Genomic DNA, 18,954 nt, shown 5'->3' with positions numbered 1-18,954 from the left:
CAGAGGGAGAAGCAGGCTCCATGCAGGGAGCTGGATGTGAGACTTGATCCCGGACTCCAGGATCATGCCCTGAGCTGAAGGCAGATGCTCAACCGCTGAGCCATGCAGACATCCCTAAATGATGAGTTTTGATAAAAGGGTGAATGGTTTCAGTCTATCTACTATCATTTACATAAGCACAGAATATTTGAGTAAAAAGATTTCTAAAGTGAGTTTAAATAATAAAGCCCTAAATATTGTTCGAAGGTACTTGGCATTCTAAATCCCCATGTTTAAGCCCTCTCTGATTTTTAAGCTCTAAACTCCTTGCTATATGCAAGCAAGTTTTCCCAAACTAGACTGATTCTAGTATCAAACTAACTACTTTTAACTCACTGTATGGCTGATGATCTTTGCTTGAATTAATCACCATGGGGTATATAAGGTGATGATATTCTATTATTCTAACTACATTTATGGACTGCCATTCTTTTATACAAAAGAACTTCTTCCTTTCCATCCTCCATTTTTAAAGTATATTTATAGGCTTTAAAATATACTTTAAGTATATTTATAGACTGTAAAAAATATCCTCTAATCAAATACTGCTCTTTTTCTCCCCATGCATAAATTGTACCAAATATGGAGACTGGGAACCTTTCCAAGCTGGCTCTTGTGTCCTTTCAACATGACCCTGTTAGTCTTTGAGTACTTGCTTTCTGGCATGAAAAGATACTCTATACTCACTGTACTTTCCCTTCTCCAGACTTAGGAGCTCTTTCCCATCTACTTCAAAAGGCTAATAATTCATTAGTTTTGGGTTTATCTTTCTTATTCCTTTTATGCCTATTTTTCACATAAAAGGTAGAATACTGTAAGTACCTGATTTTTTTTCCAGTTAGGAATATGTTCTGAAATCACTATCAGTTTATAGACTTCCTTTCTCTCTCTCTCTCTCACAGTTGAATTGTATTCTATTAGATGAATATGTCATGGTTTTTTCAACTATTCTGTTTGGATTGCTTATGTTTGATTAAAAACAATCCTATAGGGGCACCCAGGTGGTGCAGTTAGTTGAGTCTCAGACTCTTGGTTTCAGGTCAGGACATGATCTCAGGGACCTGGATTCAAGCTTTAATCCAACTCCACGCTCAGTACAGAGTCTGCTTGAGATTTTCTCTCCCTCTCCCTCTGCCCCACCACTACTATCTCTAGCTCTCTCTCTCTTCCCTCTCTAAAATAAATAAATAAATAAATAAATAAATAATAAATCTTTAGAAAACAAACAACCAATCCTATATTTCCTATGTTGTTTCATATTCATGGAGGTATATATATTAAGGATGGATTCCTAGAAGCATTTTTCCTTTGTATACATGGACCACATCTTCTTTATCCATTCATCTTTCAACAGACACTGAGGCTCCTTCCACAATTTGGCTATTGTGGACATTGCTGCTATAAACATTGGGGTGCAGGTGTCCTGCCATTTCACTGGCAAATTGAACACCAATAAAAAATAAATTTATATAAAAAAGAAGCATTTTTCCTTAGTCAAAATGTAAATGCATATGTAATTTTGTTAGATATTATCAAATTCTTGTCCACAGGGGTTTTACCATTTTGCTTTCTTACTAGTAATGTATGAAAATGCATAGAATCCTTTTTACTTCTAGTTTCCAAGATCTTTGTGAAGAATCTCTTTTTTCAGAGTTATATCGTATTTACTTCATGTCTCTGAGGCTAAAATTTATTATTTTTCTCACTTTACTATTTCTAGTTCCCAAAAAGTGGTTATAACTTTTTATTTAAAATGTATAAGTCAAAGATATTCTTTAGTCAATGACTTACATTTATAGAGCACATTATACTTTTCAAAATACTTTTATGCACACACATCTTATTTGATCCTCACAGACATGTTCTGAAGTATAGGGCAAGTAAATCAGTTTTACCTTCCAGATGAGGACTGAGAAGAAACATAATTTAATGACTTATACATACTCAGTTAATGACAATCAAGGGTCTTGTTAGTTCACTGATATCTCTAGTAAGTTGTCTCGCCTTTAACTTTCAATTCTAGCGCTTTAATTTATTATATATTAGTGTCACTTATTACATAAAAGTATTAGGCATACAGACTTACTAATTAGATTTACTTCACAAGTAGTAGAAATGTGAAAGCTATTAATGAGTTATTTATGTTCATATGTTAAGCTTATTTTGGATATTAAAGCTTAATTCTTTTGAGTTTAGCTTAGAAGTTTACAAACTATAAAGTGCTAATCATGTCTAATAATGTAATTTATTCTGGAAAAATATACCATATTTTAATTCAAAGTAAGATTCAGTTATGTAAGCAGTAACAAGTTAGAATGCAGTGAATTACCTTTTCACATATAAGCAATTATTAGGAATTTGTAAAACTGTAGAAAATCAAATCCAATGTAGCAAAAATGTAATTGCAAGACTGCATTAAAGTTCAAAGGCTCTCTTTGTACTAAACAATGTCTCTTAGCATTCTCTGAAAAGATAGAGGAAAAAGTTCTCTTTCAAGTATAAAATATTTTGGCCTAAATTTTTAATTAGATTGATTTGTCCTTGAGAATGATAATATATATTTATCCTATCAAGTGAGTTGCAAGGAAATATTAAGGATGACATTAACAGACATTATAAATTGAGAATCCTCAAACGGAAGCAATGAAATCAGTAAGTGTAGATATAAACCCTGATTTTGGTCTCTTTTCCATAATGTAAACTCTCTTCCATGAAACACAATCTGTATGTTAAAGATGTCATTTATTTTTGAAGTTGAAAAATAACAAAAAGACTTTAGACCCACATATAAAAGGTACTCTTTTTATCCTTTTCTGAGACATTGACCTGTATACTCATTTAAAAATGAACACCACATCTTTACGTTATTAAATCTTTGTTTTGATCTATTAGTATTCACCAAAGTGCCATTTTATAAAACCTCACACTGAATAGACAAGGCTGGAGGTGACCATCTGCAGCTTTAGAGACTGCGTTTGAATTGATGAAAAGAGCTTTGTGTTTTCATTGCCAAGTTTGATTCTTCCAGTCATTAGGCATTCCCCTCAGATCGCATCAATGAAGCCGTGCTCTCTTACACCCATGTGTTAAATTCTCTTCTCCTCATGGTTTCCTTTGCCAGCTCTACTCAAGAATGACTATTGGGTCTTAGCCACATTCTTCTCACAGCTGTGTTAAAAAAGAGCATCAGAAAGTCTTCCTAAAACCCATATGTGTATCTGGTCAGTTCTCTGTCTTGGGGTCACCTCACATTGTGGTGTGATTATACAGAGATTCATTCTTGTTCTTGAACTGTGCTACTCCCACCACTATGGGAAAGATTAGGCCCTCCCGTCAGTAGTAGAGAACTTCTTGGAAGACTGATGTGAAATATACATAGCTCAGAAGGCAAACTAATTGAAGGAAGAAGATGTTTCAAGATTTTAATTGATAATATGCTGTATATATATATATATTTTTTACCTTTGTGTAGCTTGTCAAATGGCAAACGGTAACATAAAGAGAAATAATGTATGCTTTTGTATGCTTTTTAGGATATTGCTATATGCATCAAAAGAAAGTCAAATGAGAATGATATCCCAAGGACTATTAGCTTGAATGGTATAAATACCAAAACAATTAAAAAGTTAAAATGATCAAGTTTAGTAAGTTCCAAAATTCTGTTCACCATGTAATTTCTGGAGCCTAACTTTCACTTTTAGTCAGTCTTTACACAGAAACACTTGACAGAGTAATTGATAGTAGTGAAACTCTTTTTTTCTTTATACTTTGGTTAAGGAGTAAAGAAAAAAAAATATTTGTTGAGTTGCCCAGGAATATATAACAATATGACAAGGAAGATCACTTCAGCTGCTATTATATACTATATTATTATAGAATGACTTTTTCTTTTTAACTATAAATGATCAAGAATAAAGTTCATGTATGGACAACATTTATGATTTTACCACCAGGGAAAGCTACAGCTTACACTGAAATAAGCAAAAGATCTTCTTTCTTTTTCTTTTCTTTTCTTTCTTTCTTCCCTTTTTCTTTCTTTTTTCTTTCTTCTTTCTTTCTTTCTTTCTTTCCTTTTTCTTTCTTTTTTCTCTTCTTTCTTTCTTTTCTTTTCTTTCTTTCTTTCTTTCTTTCTTTCTTTCCTTTTCTTTTCTTTTTTCTTTCTTTCCTTTCTTTCCTCCTTCCTTCCTTCCTTGTTCTTTTTCTTTCTTTTCTTTTCTTTTTCATTAAATAGGCTCCACATCCAATGTGGAGACCAATGCAGAGTCCAAATTCAGGACCTTGATATCAACCTGAACTGAGAATCAACTGAGAACTGAGAACTCAAGAATTGGACTCTTAAGAGACTGAGCCACCCAGAAGCCCTGAAAGATTCTTTTATTCTGTATTTTTCAAGGGCCACATGTGCACATGGGCAAATCCCTTAGTGGGGAGAAATAATCAAACATGGAATGTTAGAATCCAAGTAAAACTGTTATTTCTACTTATTCTTGGGTTCAATTTAGTTTTTTTTAAAATTAGATTTTGGGAATAAAACCTATACCTAGTAAGGAAGTATATATACGATTTTAGTTGCGTATATTGAATTTTTATTAAAAGAAAACCAGACTTTGATATATATAAAAATGTAGACCTTTCTATACTACTAGGGAGATACATCATATTAAATTTTCCATGTGTTTAAGAACAGAAAAAGCAAAGGAGGAAGTTCTGAGTGAGCTGTCAAGTATAATGAGGCTGAGCAACATCCTAGCAGGAATAATGAAAATTTCTTATTGATGAGCACTGGGTAGGTATTATATAAGACTGATGAATCACTAACCTCTACCTCTGAAACCAATAATACGTTATATGTTAATTAACTGAATTTAAATAAAATGAAAAAATAAAATTTTTACAGTAGCTTCCCTTTTCTCTTCCTGACTACAAAAGTATCCTAAAGTACACTGGTGGTTAGTGCAAGTAAGTAAGAAAATTAAAATTACTTTATATATCGTATTTTTATCAATTCTAAAACTACTCTCAGATAAGATAGATGAATGAGTTCTCCTGTCTTCACAGAAGTATCTAGAAGCTCTGTAGCCTGTTAAGGGTAAACAGTAAGAAGGTTTTAACTGGAGCTAAGAACAGAATCAAGGGAAAGGATGCTTGTCAGATCATATGGCCACTCTAAGGAACTACAATTTCATATAAATGTGTGAAAATCACATTTGAATGTTTCTGAAGCATAAGAACTCCTGTTTTTTTTTTTTTTTAACCTGTCAAGTTTTGGTTAAAAAGCATATGGTCATTGTTAAGTGGATCCTATAATTCCCCTAAAATAACAGGAACATTATCTCTTTTAATTTATGTATGATAGTCACAGAGAGAGAGAGAGAGAGAGAGGCAGAGACACAGGCAGAGGAAGAAGCAGACTCCATGCACCGGGAGCCCGATGTGGGATTCAATCCGGGGTCTCCAGGATTGCGACCTGGGCCAAAGGCAGGCGCTAAACCGCTGCGCCACCCAGGGATCCCACATTATCTCTTTTAATTACTATAACATTGGGATTAATGAAAAACAATAAAAATTCCTGCATTTTATTTAGTCTTAAACTGAAACAGCATGGATCTCTCCCATATTTCACTCTTCTGTTCTTTTTCTCTCATTCCTTTCCATTGTACTCATCTGAAACATGTTTCATCTTAGTAGGCAGAAATGCATATTAATTAGCTCAACTCTAGATCACCTATTTGAAGATAGGTTCTGAAATGAAGAAGCAGATCGAATGTAAGCAGCTGTGTTGTAATTTAACTTTTTAGTCCCTATTTTCATGTTCTTTATGCTCTTTATGATTCATTCCATAAAGTTAACCATTAAGGGAACTTATCAGAGAAAGTTAAGATTCTTAGTTTTGAGAATTTCTTTTCTTCTTTAGCCTGCATCCTTCACTTTCCATTTCATTTGTCAAGTTCTGGGTTAGGCTTCAATTTCAATCATCCTACATTAATCCTTCTCTGGTAGAGAGGAATGTCATAGACAACTAACACTATGTTTCTTTTTTGTGTCAAAGTGACACATTCCCTAAAGATAAAGGTGTTAGCCCAACTCTTTAGTTTTTATAAAGAAATGAATATAATACATATCTATCAAATGTGAGAGGTATCTCTGTATTTATATATAATAAAAGTAGCTCTAAAGAAATCTACTTTATGTGCTCAATGGATGAGAAAGGTGATCCACTATACAAATATATAATGGAATTAAATTCTTTATAAAATACATACTTATTTGATAGTGTGTAAGAAGACTTGCATTTCATAAGTTAAATACGTATTTAAAAACATGTGCTATAATTTACAAATCCAGAGTATTAAATTCTTAAAAAACATTTCATGTGCTCAAGAATAAAAATTAGGCATGTTAGATGCTATACATCTTAATGATTACTTAGGAGTCATATGAAGCCATTTTCTACATATAAATAATAGTATCTAATTAGATCTAGATTTGGAAGCTGCCTTCCAGAGCTGATTGGGAAGTTTATTTGTACATAAACTATCAGGAATAAATTACTTGACTCATTATGTGCTGAGGTATGTATTGTATTTCATAGAGCTTTTAAATCTTAAACAAAAAATAAATTTTGAAGAGCAATTTCCAGAAGTTTTAGATCCTCCCATTTATTAACAATACTAATAAATCAAAGTGATTTTCAACTTCATATTAATGACTTAAACCTTGTGCTGAGTTGAGAATTTATGAAACTTATTCTTTGATTCAATCAACAAGAATTTACAAAGCATTCAGATGTTTGTACTGTTGCTTTGATATTTATAGTCCAACTAAGAATTTATAAAAAAAAAATCACAGGTAAAATTGGCAAGAAGCAGAAAAATTTTAGTGAAAAGAAAATACAACTCTATAACATCTTTTGTATTAAAATATGTAAGGATATTTTACCACAATTAGTTTTCATTATGGTTCAAATCAGATTCTGGAGCCAGCAGCAAAATTAAAAAGTTTAGTGATATTTTTTGATGAAAATTCTAGGCTTTTTTTTTTTTTTTAAAACCAAGAAACTGTGGAAATGCTCTGTTCCCCTTCCCAGCACTCAGAGTCATCTACCCTGTTTTATAATTCAACCTGCAAACAGATTAAGCAGCTGAGTTTGTGGAAAGTATGTTTGCTCTACGCTAAGAACCCTTGTGTGACACTATGGCTACTCCCCTGACACCTCGAAGGGAACTACAGACAGTTCCTCATCAGCAGGGAAACCAGGCTGAGAATTCACAATTTCTTTGTGACCTCAACTTCTTCATAGAAATCAGTATTTGACCAAGAGGCAGGAAAGACTTTTTGTTAGCTTACATGTCCTTCTTCTTCTTCTTCTTCCTTTCTTTCCTGTCAATACCACTCAAAAACTCAGGGTGCCCTATATTTCAAAAGGAAATGTTTTATGCTGATCTTTGGTATTTTCATTATGCAATAAGAAATTAGGACACATGTAAATTTTAAGTATCTGATTTTTTTAAAAGTATGGAAAGAAAGAAAATTTTAGAAAGGGCTATATTCTTTCTTGAAAACATGTTTAAAAGTGCTGAATTTTTGTCCTGTATCTTTTTGTCTGACCTATTTATTACAGTTATAGTTTATGAGGGATTTGAATCGTATCAGTGTAAATCTGGCCCATAGTAAAGATGATATGCAACAAAAGTTACTTTATTGTAATATCTAGAAGCTTCTGAGATCTTCTAACCTTATAAGCCTGGTTGTAAATACTTTCAAGTAATTATGTGTAGCTTAGGTATGTTAAGTATAGTCAAATATATTTTTTAAATCCTTCAGAAAACTTTTGTTCTAGGTTACAAGAACTATAGCTACAGACAGAACGACAGATGGGAAATAAAATCTAGTGTAAAGAACAACTGAATTTAAATCTCCCATGATGATAAAAATATCACTTAATGGATTTGTGGTCAGTTTTCTTTTTAATAAATGAAGATTATGAATGGTCCTTGGCAGAATCATTAAGAGAAGTTTCTCTTACAAAGTTACTATGCTCTTAACCTGCTCTTTAGTTCCCTCTACTTCCACATAGCTCACCAAAACTAAGTGCATTCAGGATCAGCTAAAGAGCAACCTAAAACCAAAATGACAATGTGTTCTTCTGCCACAAACATATACAATTTAAAAAGAGAAGTACCTTAACCTTGCTTGACACAAGAGAATGGATTTCCACTGGTGAAATTTTAGGCTTTATGTCACCTGGGCCACGAAGCCAGTTTTGGACAATGAGGTCTGGCACTCTTTACACTTTCCCCCTATCAGTGTTTCTGCCTATAAATATTGGTTAGCTTATAGATGCTAATTCTGTATCACTTTCCTTTAAAGGAATACTCCTATAGGCTAAAAAAATTTTAAGAGATTCATTTGACTCTAAAAAATATAAACTTAAAATTCTACAATTATTAGAAATAGTATATAGTCTCTCTCTATTATTACTGAAGATTTCAGGTCTTGTAAATGTAATTAAACTTCATGGAAGTTGGTGGATAGGACAAGGGTTAAAAACTCACTAGAAAGTCAGACACCATAGGAGTAGTGGTTGCAGTGAGAAAGGCAGGCAGGAAAGCCACAAAGGTCATTCTTTTCTATGAAATTCTTCTACCAGCATTGAGTACTGAGTTGGGACAAATTTTTTTTTTTTAATCTAGGACCGAAAGTAGACCATATCACTTTTGAAATTCTCCTGTGTATTCCTGATCTGACCTGCTCTTACTTTATGCTGTTATCCCATCAACCTATTAAATTGTTCTAGTTCATTTGTTCGTGTTTACAGAGTACCTACTTTACAGCAGGCATCTGTGTGAATATTTGGAAGAGGTGTGGATACAAGGATGGAGAGAACACTGTCTATGTCTTAGGAATGCTCAATGAGGAGTAATTTTACAGGGAGTGAAACAGAAACAGATAAACAAAGCAATTATAATACCTAGATCATGAAGACCTGTAACAAAGGTACGGATTAAGTACAATGAAAACAATACAAAAGATAAACATCACAGAGGTAATGTCAAGACTGGACTTTAAGGAGTAACAAAAATTTGGCTAGGTACTAGAGGAAATGGGAGGAATATGCTTTAAGAAGAAAAAATAGCTTGTGTACAGATACTGTGGTTGGGGTCATGGGAGGAAATGATACCAAAAAATGGGAGGCCAGGACAAGCCTCATATATGGTGCTAAGTTGTTTATGCTTTAGTGTGTAGGGAATGACAGCCTCTGAAAGATTTTAAATAGAAAAGTTATATAATCTGATTTCAGTTTTAGAAAAAATTAACTCTGGTGGCAGTGAGGAAGACAAACTTGAGAGCTAGAGGCAGGTAAACTAGTTTTATGATTATTTCAATAGTCTAGATGAGGGATGATGAGGGCCTGAAATAGTGCAATGAGCAAGTGAGGATGGCATAAAGGGAGTCAGATGATTCTTAGGCAGTAGAGAAAACAGAGATTGACAGCAAAGTGAATATGAAGAGTAAGAAAGAGTGAGGGAAGGAGGACAGTGCTGAAACTGCTGAAGACCATCACTGGGAAGGGAGATACAGGAGAATGGTGAGGACTTTAATTTCAGTGGAGGAATTTTTAACAAACATACTATGACAACCACGCAAAAGGGAGTGATATCTAACTTTCTAGAAAAAAGTCTTTGTAGAGAAGAATTACTTGAACTAGTCTTGCTAGTCTGATGAGTACAATTATACTAATAATATAATTTATAAAATGCTTATATAAAGTAACTGGCACCGAATTAGGTATTTTACATGGCATCCAGTGTATTACTCATATCACACCTGCCTGAGAAGGCCGTATTACTGTCTGAAATTTTCAGCTGAGGAACCTTTGCTTCCAAGGGTTAAGTAATTTGTCCCAGATCTCACAGGTGATAAGTAGGAAAGCAGGGATTGAAGTCTAGGTTTGTCTGACTTGGCTATACAGCTTGCCTCTCTCATATATGCTGCACTGAATCTCATGGGATGAATGTTTTTCATGGGGTAAAGGGGGAAAAGGCTCCAAGCAGAGGAATACACATATATAAGGTATTTAGTCTTGAAAAGATTGAGCCCTTTTGAAGAATGGGACATTACAGTGTGGGATGAAATGGCAAGAGAAGGAGGGACTATGCAATGTGCATTGTTCTAAAGGCATTACACATTTATCTCATCTAATTCTTATAACATTATGAGGTGGGAGTATTATTATCCATATATTATGATCTGCACTAGCACAGGTTTTAAGATAAAATGTGCAAGTTCATGTACCTCTGCATTTTGAATCCAGATCCTGAGATTTTAAACCACTATGCTATATTATTGAAGATATGTGAGCATCTTTACTTACTGTTTACCATGATTTTATATTAGTTTTATAATAAAAATATAATTAGAAAGAGGCCATTGAATTTAAAAGTTAGGAAATTACTGGTATTCTTAAAAAAGAACAATTTTGTATAAAAGCTCACCATTGTGTAGTGAGTAGCACAGGAGTGAATCAAATTGAAAGATTTGATAATGAATATAGATCAGTTATTCAAGAAATCTGGTGGTGAAAGGAAAAGGGGAAATGTGCACCTATTTAGTTTACATCGTAACTACTGCCCAGAATACTGACATATTTACAAAGGACCTTCAAAAATAATTGCTAAGAACAGTAATTTCAGATTATATGGAGAATACTAATACCATCTAACAAAGTCTTATAAGCTGGTTTCCTGGAAGGTTATCTCTTATATGCAATAAAAAGATCGATGCCCACATTAACTGCAATGAATGTATACTGCCCAATTGAAGGCAGTTAAAAATAAAATATAGTGAATTGAATGCGAACAAGAAAGCCTCACAGTATTTCCTCTAGGTCTTACTGCTGGAAATTAGAATAAAAGATTCAACATTTAAATAACATAATTGTTTCACTTAAACTCTGTCCATTGATTAGTGTCATTCCATTAAAACCTTTTGATCTGTCTGTGGTTAAATGTGAAGAATAGGACAAAATAATAAGTTTTTTCAAAAGGTTAAACTGATTCAACTTAAAGCATTATCTGAAATGATGGTATTTCTACTTCTTGGTATACAAAGTTTTTTTTTTTTTTTATACAAAGTTTTTTAAAAATTATTTCTTACAAAATAATACTAGTTGATAAAATCTAAAAAATAAAAGTTGACATTTCCAAAGATTTTACAGAAATTTAATTGGTCTCTGGGGAACAGTTTTAGGGGATTTTAGTCATGTATATAAATTAAAGAATTACATGTAAAGAAAACTGAAATTGTAATTATTTGTAGACTTTAAGCAAATAGAGCTAACAGATACTGTCAGAAGTTACTGATTTGTAATTTACAATGAAATGAGACCTACCTATGTATCTTAGTGTTTTTAGAATGTTAATGTATATTGTGAATAATGGGATATGGTTTCTGACTGAACATAAAAATAATCTTTAAACCTACAAAAATTAGAATACTTACCATAAATCATAAATTTCAGGGCATTCTGACTGTAAAGATTTTAATATGCATAATTCGTAATCTGTTTTAAAATGGGTCTTAACTATAGATTTACCTGACTTTGGGCTACCATCCAAAACATAATTTCAGGGACTCAGGTGGCTCAGGAGTTGAGCATCTGCCTTCGGCTCAGGGTGTGATCCTGGAGTTCTGGGATCAAGTCCTACATGGGGCTTCCTGCAGGGAGTTTGCTTCTCCCTCTACCTATGTCTCTGCCTCTTTCTCCATGTCTCTCATGGATAAATAAATAAATAAATCTTAAAAAACAAAAAACCATAGTTTCAGGGATATTGGGTAAATGGTTGAGATGATTTATTGTCAAATAAAAACTAAAGAAGTAAGAAACTTTGAAGTTAGCACTACTTCATACTGTGAGACTGAAAACAAATTAAGGAAAAAGGTAGGAATTGAAGGCAATTAAGTGCATGAATGAGATAATGCTGTTAACAATACATAAATATGGGATCAGTTAAAATGACAAGTTCCATTCCACTAAAGGTGCCTTAGAAATTCTGCTAGTGTTCAAGTTCCTTAAATTAACAGGTGACGTCTTTGCATGATATGTCCTATGTTAACATTTTGCTAGCTATTGTAAAGACTGATTGATTTTATAGCTTTATTTAAATGTTAACAAAAATGCAAAAATCACTGAAAATAAACAAATGTAATTATACACTGTGAAAAGCTGTACTGAATACTTCAGAAGAACAACACATGAAAACTAATTCCACTGGAACGATTCCATGTGCCTCAGATTATAGAGTCACAAATGATCTCAACTCAAGCAGGATTATCATGAAGTTAAATGAGTAAAGTTGATTACTTAACTGCCTCTTCCCCTTGCCAATAACTTTACCTATTACCTATGAAACGATTTTAATAGTATGGCTTCCATGAACTAATGAAGATCAGTTAATAAAAAAGTTCATTTGACTCAATCTATTTTTTTCTTAAATCATTAATAGCATGGATATTAAATAATATTTAGTTGTAAAAGAAGTGTTTTTGTTTTGTCTTGTTTCATGCTTTTGAAATAATGTAAGATCATTTTACTTACTTCTGAACTTTGTCATTGGCTGCTTGGGAGGCCTCCATGGCATGCTGAAGCTCTAATTCCATGTTTGCTCGATCTGTCAGAGCTTGCTGTAGTTGGGTAGCCAGTTCCTCATTCTGTTGTTGAGTGATGGAGACAATGTTCTCTCTACTTTTTAAAGCTTCTTCGTAAGTACTAAGTGTATGGTTAAACTGATCCTTCAGGTTTTCTTCTTGGGATAAAGATTTGTGTAAACTGAGAAAAATATAAAAATAAATAATTTAAGCATAAATATGCAGTCTTACTGACAAATAATGTATTTAAAAAAAATCCCCAGTAAGAAATACCCATTTCTAAAAATCAATTTAATACTTAAATGGGTAAATAAAAATAACTTTTATATCACAATACTATCCTTGATAACTATCCTATTTCTCTGCTTCTAGGCTGAAAGCTATCCAGACAAATGATTATTGATGTTACCAAAGCATACATGAAGATGCTGCAAGATGTTAATTTAATTACAACTGTGTAAATATTACATTCAATTTTCTTTAAAAGGAATAGCAGAGAATTGAAAAATAAAGCATCTCTAGGTAAATAAAAGAATATAATAAGCTGACTGCAAAGAGGTGAGAAGTAAGAGAATGGGCCTCAGTTTAGTAGAGCCAGGGTTTCTTCAGCTGAGCACTTAACGAGAATGAATGAGGGTTGTACGAATACCGATCAGCCCGTACACAGATATATATATAAATGAAGTTAAAATCACTAGTCCGACTGCACAGAAATAATATGTATTCAGATATATTTTCTCTTTGCTAATGAATCTCATGCCAAATATATCCACTCATTAAGTCATACAGAGAAATAGCATATAAATTAAGACTAAATGAATGCAGAAGAAAATGCAGACAAATAGAACCCTAAAATGCTAAAGGTCAAATCTTTGATATGTCATTACACCTACCACCTGAGGTTATTTTGAAATGGCACCAAGCACCTCACTCAATTAAATAAAGACATTTTGAAAATATAAATATTTAATAAGGGAAATTTAAAATCCACACAGGGGATGTTCTTTTTTTATTAAATAAAATCATTTCAGTATATGCATACAAAAGAAATGTCGATGGGAGACTTGAAGTAAAACTACCTAACTATATAATACAGATTGATGATGTGAAAGAAAGTAATATAATTCTTAAAGCTTTAAAAAGCTAGTCAGGGAACTTTAGCACTGGCCAAATATCTAGTCTGATACTTTATTTAAAACTGTTTGAACCAAAGTAATTATAAATTTCTTCTTTTTGTTTAAGTAACCTATAGATCTCTCCAGTGTGCTCACTTTGTAGACGATGTTATACAGAAACAAGAAGGACATGAAGCAGGGACAGTTAGCATACCAAAAGAAACCATTTCAAGATTCAAATTAGTTCTTAAGAAGAAAGACTGCTACTAAATTGTGGTCAATTGATTACTACATAAAAGTAAGAATGGTGTTTAGTGCCATATTTGTAGAGTGCAAAGAAGTAATTTTTCTTTATGGTTTTCACCTCGTTGTTTATATAACCCTTATTTCCATGCTTAAAGGCTCCCATTTCTTGCCCATTTTCCTATTCTTCCTATGTTCTTTCACACTTTCTGATTCCTCTTATTCCATGTTCCAGTTTCCTTCAGTTCACTCTTTGTCTATTTGAAAGATCCAAGAAAGAAAGAAATGAAAAACAAACAAAACAAAAAACCTTTAAAAAGAAAAATCTATTTATATTCTTTACATATAAAAGATTATGTACATTTTGTTAATTATATTTTTAATTACATAGAGTGCACAAATCTGAAGTATTCAGCTTGACAAAATGTAAAGAACGAAATATGTTAAACCCAGATTGCCCGTGTTCCCTCCCAGTTAATTCCCCTTTTCTAAAGCAATCACTTATTCAGCTTCTACTAAGATTAATATTGCCTGTTTTTGAACTTTTTGTCTGCCTCATCCTATTGTTGCAGATAGTTCATTGTTTTTTATTGCTATTTTATTATTTATAAATTGCTATATACAATTTATTTAATTATTCCACTATTGTTGCTATTAATATTCTTGTTATGTTATCTTTTGATGGACCTAAGTAATCATTTCCCCCTCGCCCCACTTTATTGAGATATAACTGACATAAGTACTCCTTTCTGAAGTAGAACTGCTCTACAGGGTGTACCTTCAGATTAAGTAGATGCTGCACAGTTTCCCAAAGTGGTCCTACCAATTTATACTCCCACCAGTAATATATGGGCATTTCAATTGCTCTACACTCTTCCTTAGAGTATTTTCCCTGCTGGTCTCTAACTTATAGCCATTCTATTAGGGGTGCAGTGCAATTTCACTCTCTTAATACTGTCTTGATGAATATAAGTTTTTAATTTCAGTGAAGTCTAGTTAATCATTATTTCTTTAATGGCAGTGCTTTTTGTGTCTTATTTCAAAAATATCTTAGCCTAACCATTCCATTATATTTTATCGTTACGTATATGGTCTCATTTAAAGTTCACAGTAGTAGGCAGCTTCATTTGGGAATTCTGCATTTGTTGATGATGTCCATAACACCCACTATTCAGTATACTCTAATCAGTTAAGTATTACGAATTAATGATTCAGTTTTTAAAATACCATCTTTATTAAAATCATGGTATCCCAATTTAATTATTTTTTTAAATTTTTATTTATTTATGATAGTCACAGAGAGAGAGAGAGAGAGAGAGGCAGAAACACAGGCAGAGGGAGAAGCAGGCTCCACACACCGGGAGCCCGATGTGGGACTTGATATCGGGTCTCCAGGATCGCGCCCTGGGCCAAAGGCAGGCGCCAAACCGCTGCACCACCCAGGGATCCCCCCCAATTTAATTCTATCATTCATCACTTCCTATTCTTTTTTAATTGTTTTCAAATTTATATATTTTTTCTTTTTAACAATGTTTTTATTTTCTAATTTTTTAAAAAGATTATATTTATTTATTTGACAGACAGAGAGAGCATGCACAAGCAGGGAGACTGGCAGGCTGAAGGAGAAGCAGACTCCCTGCTGAGCAAGAAGCAGGACAAGGGGCTCCATCCCAGGACCCGGGGATTATGACCTGAGCCAATGGCAGACACTTAACTAACTGAGCCATCCAGGCGCCGCTCATTTTTCTCTCAGATGGACCTGTGACTGGGATCCTTTACTTTAAGCTCAAAAAGCTATTCATCATTCAAAATGCCTTGGAAACCTTTAAATTCCAATCAAGACTTTCTCAAACAGAAGCAGTAGCTGGAATGGTCTTTTAAAACAATAAATTAGATAATGTCATTTAAAATCCTGCAATGGCATCTTATGGTACTCAGAATAAATTTCTAAAAATAATAATAATAAATTGCCTATTTTAACTCAGTAAACCTCACAACAACTTATGACAGCCCTATCAATATTAGTTGTTTTTTTACAGATGAAGAAATTGAAACAGAGGGAAGTAATTTAATTAACCTCACACATCTAACAGAACCAGAATCTCAACCCACAGTCTTCTTGAGCTGAAACATGAAATACTCTTCCTTCATGGTCATGAGCCATGAAGCCATGTATCATCTGTTCTCTCCTCCTCATCATCTTTTAGTCAGACATTCAGCTTTTTTCATCAAGCTTTTTCCTGTTTGAGGTATTTGTAATGTTACTCTCTCTTCTCCTGACAAACTTTTACTTATCCATTTGGTCTCAGCATGATCACTGCTTTCTCAGATAAACCTTTTATGACTCTTCCATTTAAATTTTGCTGTTGCTTCTTTGTTATTCTGTTTTGATGACCCTACTCTTTTTCTTCTTAGAACTTAATATTTCATTTTGTGATCTACTGCCCAATTCCAACATACTAATACTCTATTCACAAAGGGCAATTCTTTAAAAAATGGGAACACATTCCTTAATAACTTCAATAAATCAAAATGCTTATATTCCTAAGGAAACTTTCTTATAGGAGTAAAGATGAAGTAGACGGGAAAGATTCCTATCATATATAAATCTATGCCATTTATAGCATATTTTTGTTTTAGTGCTGGTTTTTTCCCTCAGAGGGTTCTTCCCCAGGGCTGCATTGTTTAGTTTTTTTCATAGAGTCAAATCACATTTAACCTCTTTTCAAAGTTATTGATTTTCAGGTGCATTTTTAGCATGGCAGCAGCATTACAATTTATTGATCTTAAATGACGTTGTATTGGAAAATATTTGAAATTAAGTAAGAATGAATGATAAAACAATACAGAAGATCACTCTCAGGAATTCCAAAACATGTAGCTCACACAATATTGACCAAGAATAGTAACTATTTTGGTTTATCATGAAATTGATGAGGTAATATCATACACAAAGTTTCCATTCACTCTTACAGTTTTCAAATTATGTAATTCCTTATTTAAGTTTTGTTCTTTGAATAGGAAGTGACATTTTGAAAATATTTTTAGTTGGTAATCTTTCATATTATTATAATTCTAATCCATATCAAATGAGAACATAAATTGCCTCTTATGCTGTTCACCACATTTGAGTCCAACAGCAGGCCAGTATCAAAAATACCCTTTCATGGGCACTGTCCTTGTAAGCAGCATGTAACAGATTTCCTTTCTGGAGTGGTTTCTGCCTTCAATTCCCTGAAGTCTATGGTCCTGAGTATTTTTCTAGTCCCTGACTCTGCACTGCCTCAGCTTAAAATATCTTGGAATTATTGAGCTTATGACTCTGATGTTTTGCTTGCAGATATCTCTGTTCTCCTCAGTTTATCTGCTTTCCTGCTTGCTGAACTCTCTCTCAATTGTAATGTCACACATGGATTCAGCTTATTCTTGCAACTAGTACTTTTCCATTTATACCAAGTGTTGATGTTACTTTTCCTGGCTTCCTCTTTTGTCTCCATGATCAAGTATTACTTAAGTCCTTCATGAGTCACTTTACTCATCATCCTACAGTATGCAGTTACTCTTCTGCTCATGCTTCATTTATGTACAGTAATTGCTCAATCAAAAGTGTTTTATATATGTTGGTTTAATTGGATAAATATTTTTGAATTAAAAATTAAGAGGTGAGATACCACAGTGCAAACCAACAGTTCTTACCTAAGAGTAATTTTGTGCCTCAGGATACATTTGGAACATCTGGAGACATTTCTGGTTGTCAAAACTCAAGGAGGGGAGTACTACTAGTATTTAGTGGGTAGAGGCCAGAGATGCTGCTAAGCATCTTCCATTGCAGAGGACAGTCTAATGTGTCAAAAGTGCAAAACTTGGTGTACATGAAAAGATGATGGCTTTGGACTTTGAAGAGGTAGATTCAAATTTCAGTCCTGTCTTTCACTTTGTATGGCCCTAGGAAAATACCCTACCCCTTTGAGTATTAATTTCATTAACTCAAGAACAATGAGAAAAATCTCATGGAGTTCACATGAGAACAGAATGAGGTGATCTAGTTATGTGAAAAATATCTAGCACAATACTTGGTAAAGAATGGGCATTTATCCATGGATAATTCTTAAAAGAAATAATTTATTTCTAATTAACTTTGTATGAAATCTTATACAATACTCAGACATTTTACAAATACTTTGATGAAAAACAACTGCCTGTTTCTACAGGTTTTTCATGAATTGGGAAAAATAAACTAGTTTTCCTAACCTTTATCACTTACTGATAACATTCTTAAATCATTCTGGGAAAAAAAAAAGAGAGAGGCAGGTTTGGCTTGTTTTGCTGAATTAAAATAAATAAAGACAAAGCAAGTATGAAAGGCAGAAGTATGTGCTACCTTGTCCTAAGTACATTTTCTGAGAGGATAGTGTCTGTGTTTACTTCCCAGTTTACTGTATCAATTAATTTGACCTGAATTTCTGACCTATGTGATTTGCCTTCTCTCTGAACTTCTTTTAACATTTCCTGCAAGATAGGTGTACTGGTGAAAAATTCCTTCATTTTTTTTGTTTATCTGATAAAGTTTTTCTTTCTCCTTTACTTTTGAAGAATAACTTTACAGGATATCAAATTCTAGGTCAATGTACCAAATTTTAGTCTGACATTCAAGGTGCTCCAAAATTCTCTACTTTTCTTTTCAGACTTCGTCTTATCAAAATGTTTTATTCTAGCCAAATGGAAATATAAACTGTTCTTTGAAAGTGCTGTCACACTTCACTTTGCATTATTGCTCACATTGTTGCCTTCACTTGGAAAAATCCCTTCACTACAGAAAAATCCCTGGTGCCTTTACCTACTTTCCCACAATGGTAATATTTTATAAAATTATAGTATAAGAACACCACCAAGATACTGACATTGATAC

General features: G+C 33.2%; 1 protein-coding gene across 13 annotated transcripts in view; it reads right to left on the bottom strand.

Moving 5' to 3' along the window:
• Positions 1 to 18,954, bottom strand: part of MIPOL1 (mirror-image polydactyly 1) — a 323,462-nt gene that overhangs the window by 45,971 nt on the left and 258,537 nt on the right. For all 13 annotated transcript variants that reach the window (XM_026019075.2, XM_072761454.1, XM_072761451.1 and 10 more), the window contains one exon: positions 12,638 to 12,868. In XM_026019075.2, coding sequence (XP_025874860.1) covers positions 12,638 to 12,868 — 231 coding nt within the window. The remainder of the gene's footprint in view (positions 1 to 12,637; positions 12,869 to 18,954) is intronic.

This window comes from Vulpes vulpes, chromosome 6, assembly GCF_048418805.1.
Source record: "Vulpes vulpes isolate BD-2025 chromosome 6, VulVul3, whole genome shotgun sequence".
NCBI classification, from domain to species: domain Eukaryota; kingdom Metazoa; phylum Chordata; class Mammalia; order Carnivora; family Canidae; genus Vulpes; species Vulpes vulpes.
The sequence above is the reverse complement of the archived record's forward strand: the minus strand, read 5'-3'. Positions and strand labels throughout refer to the sequence as shown.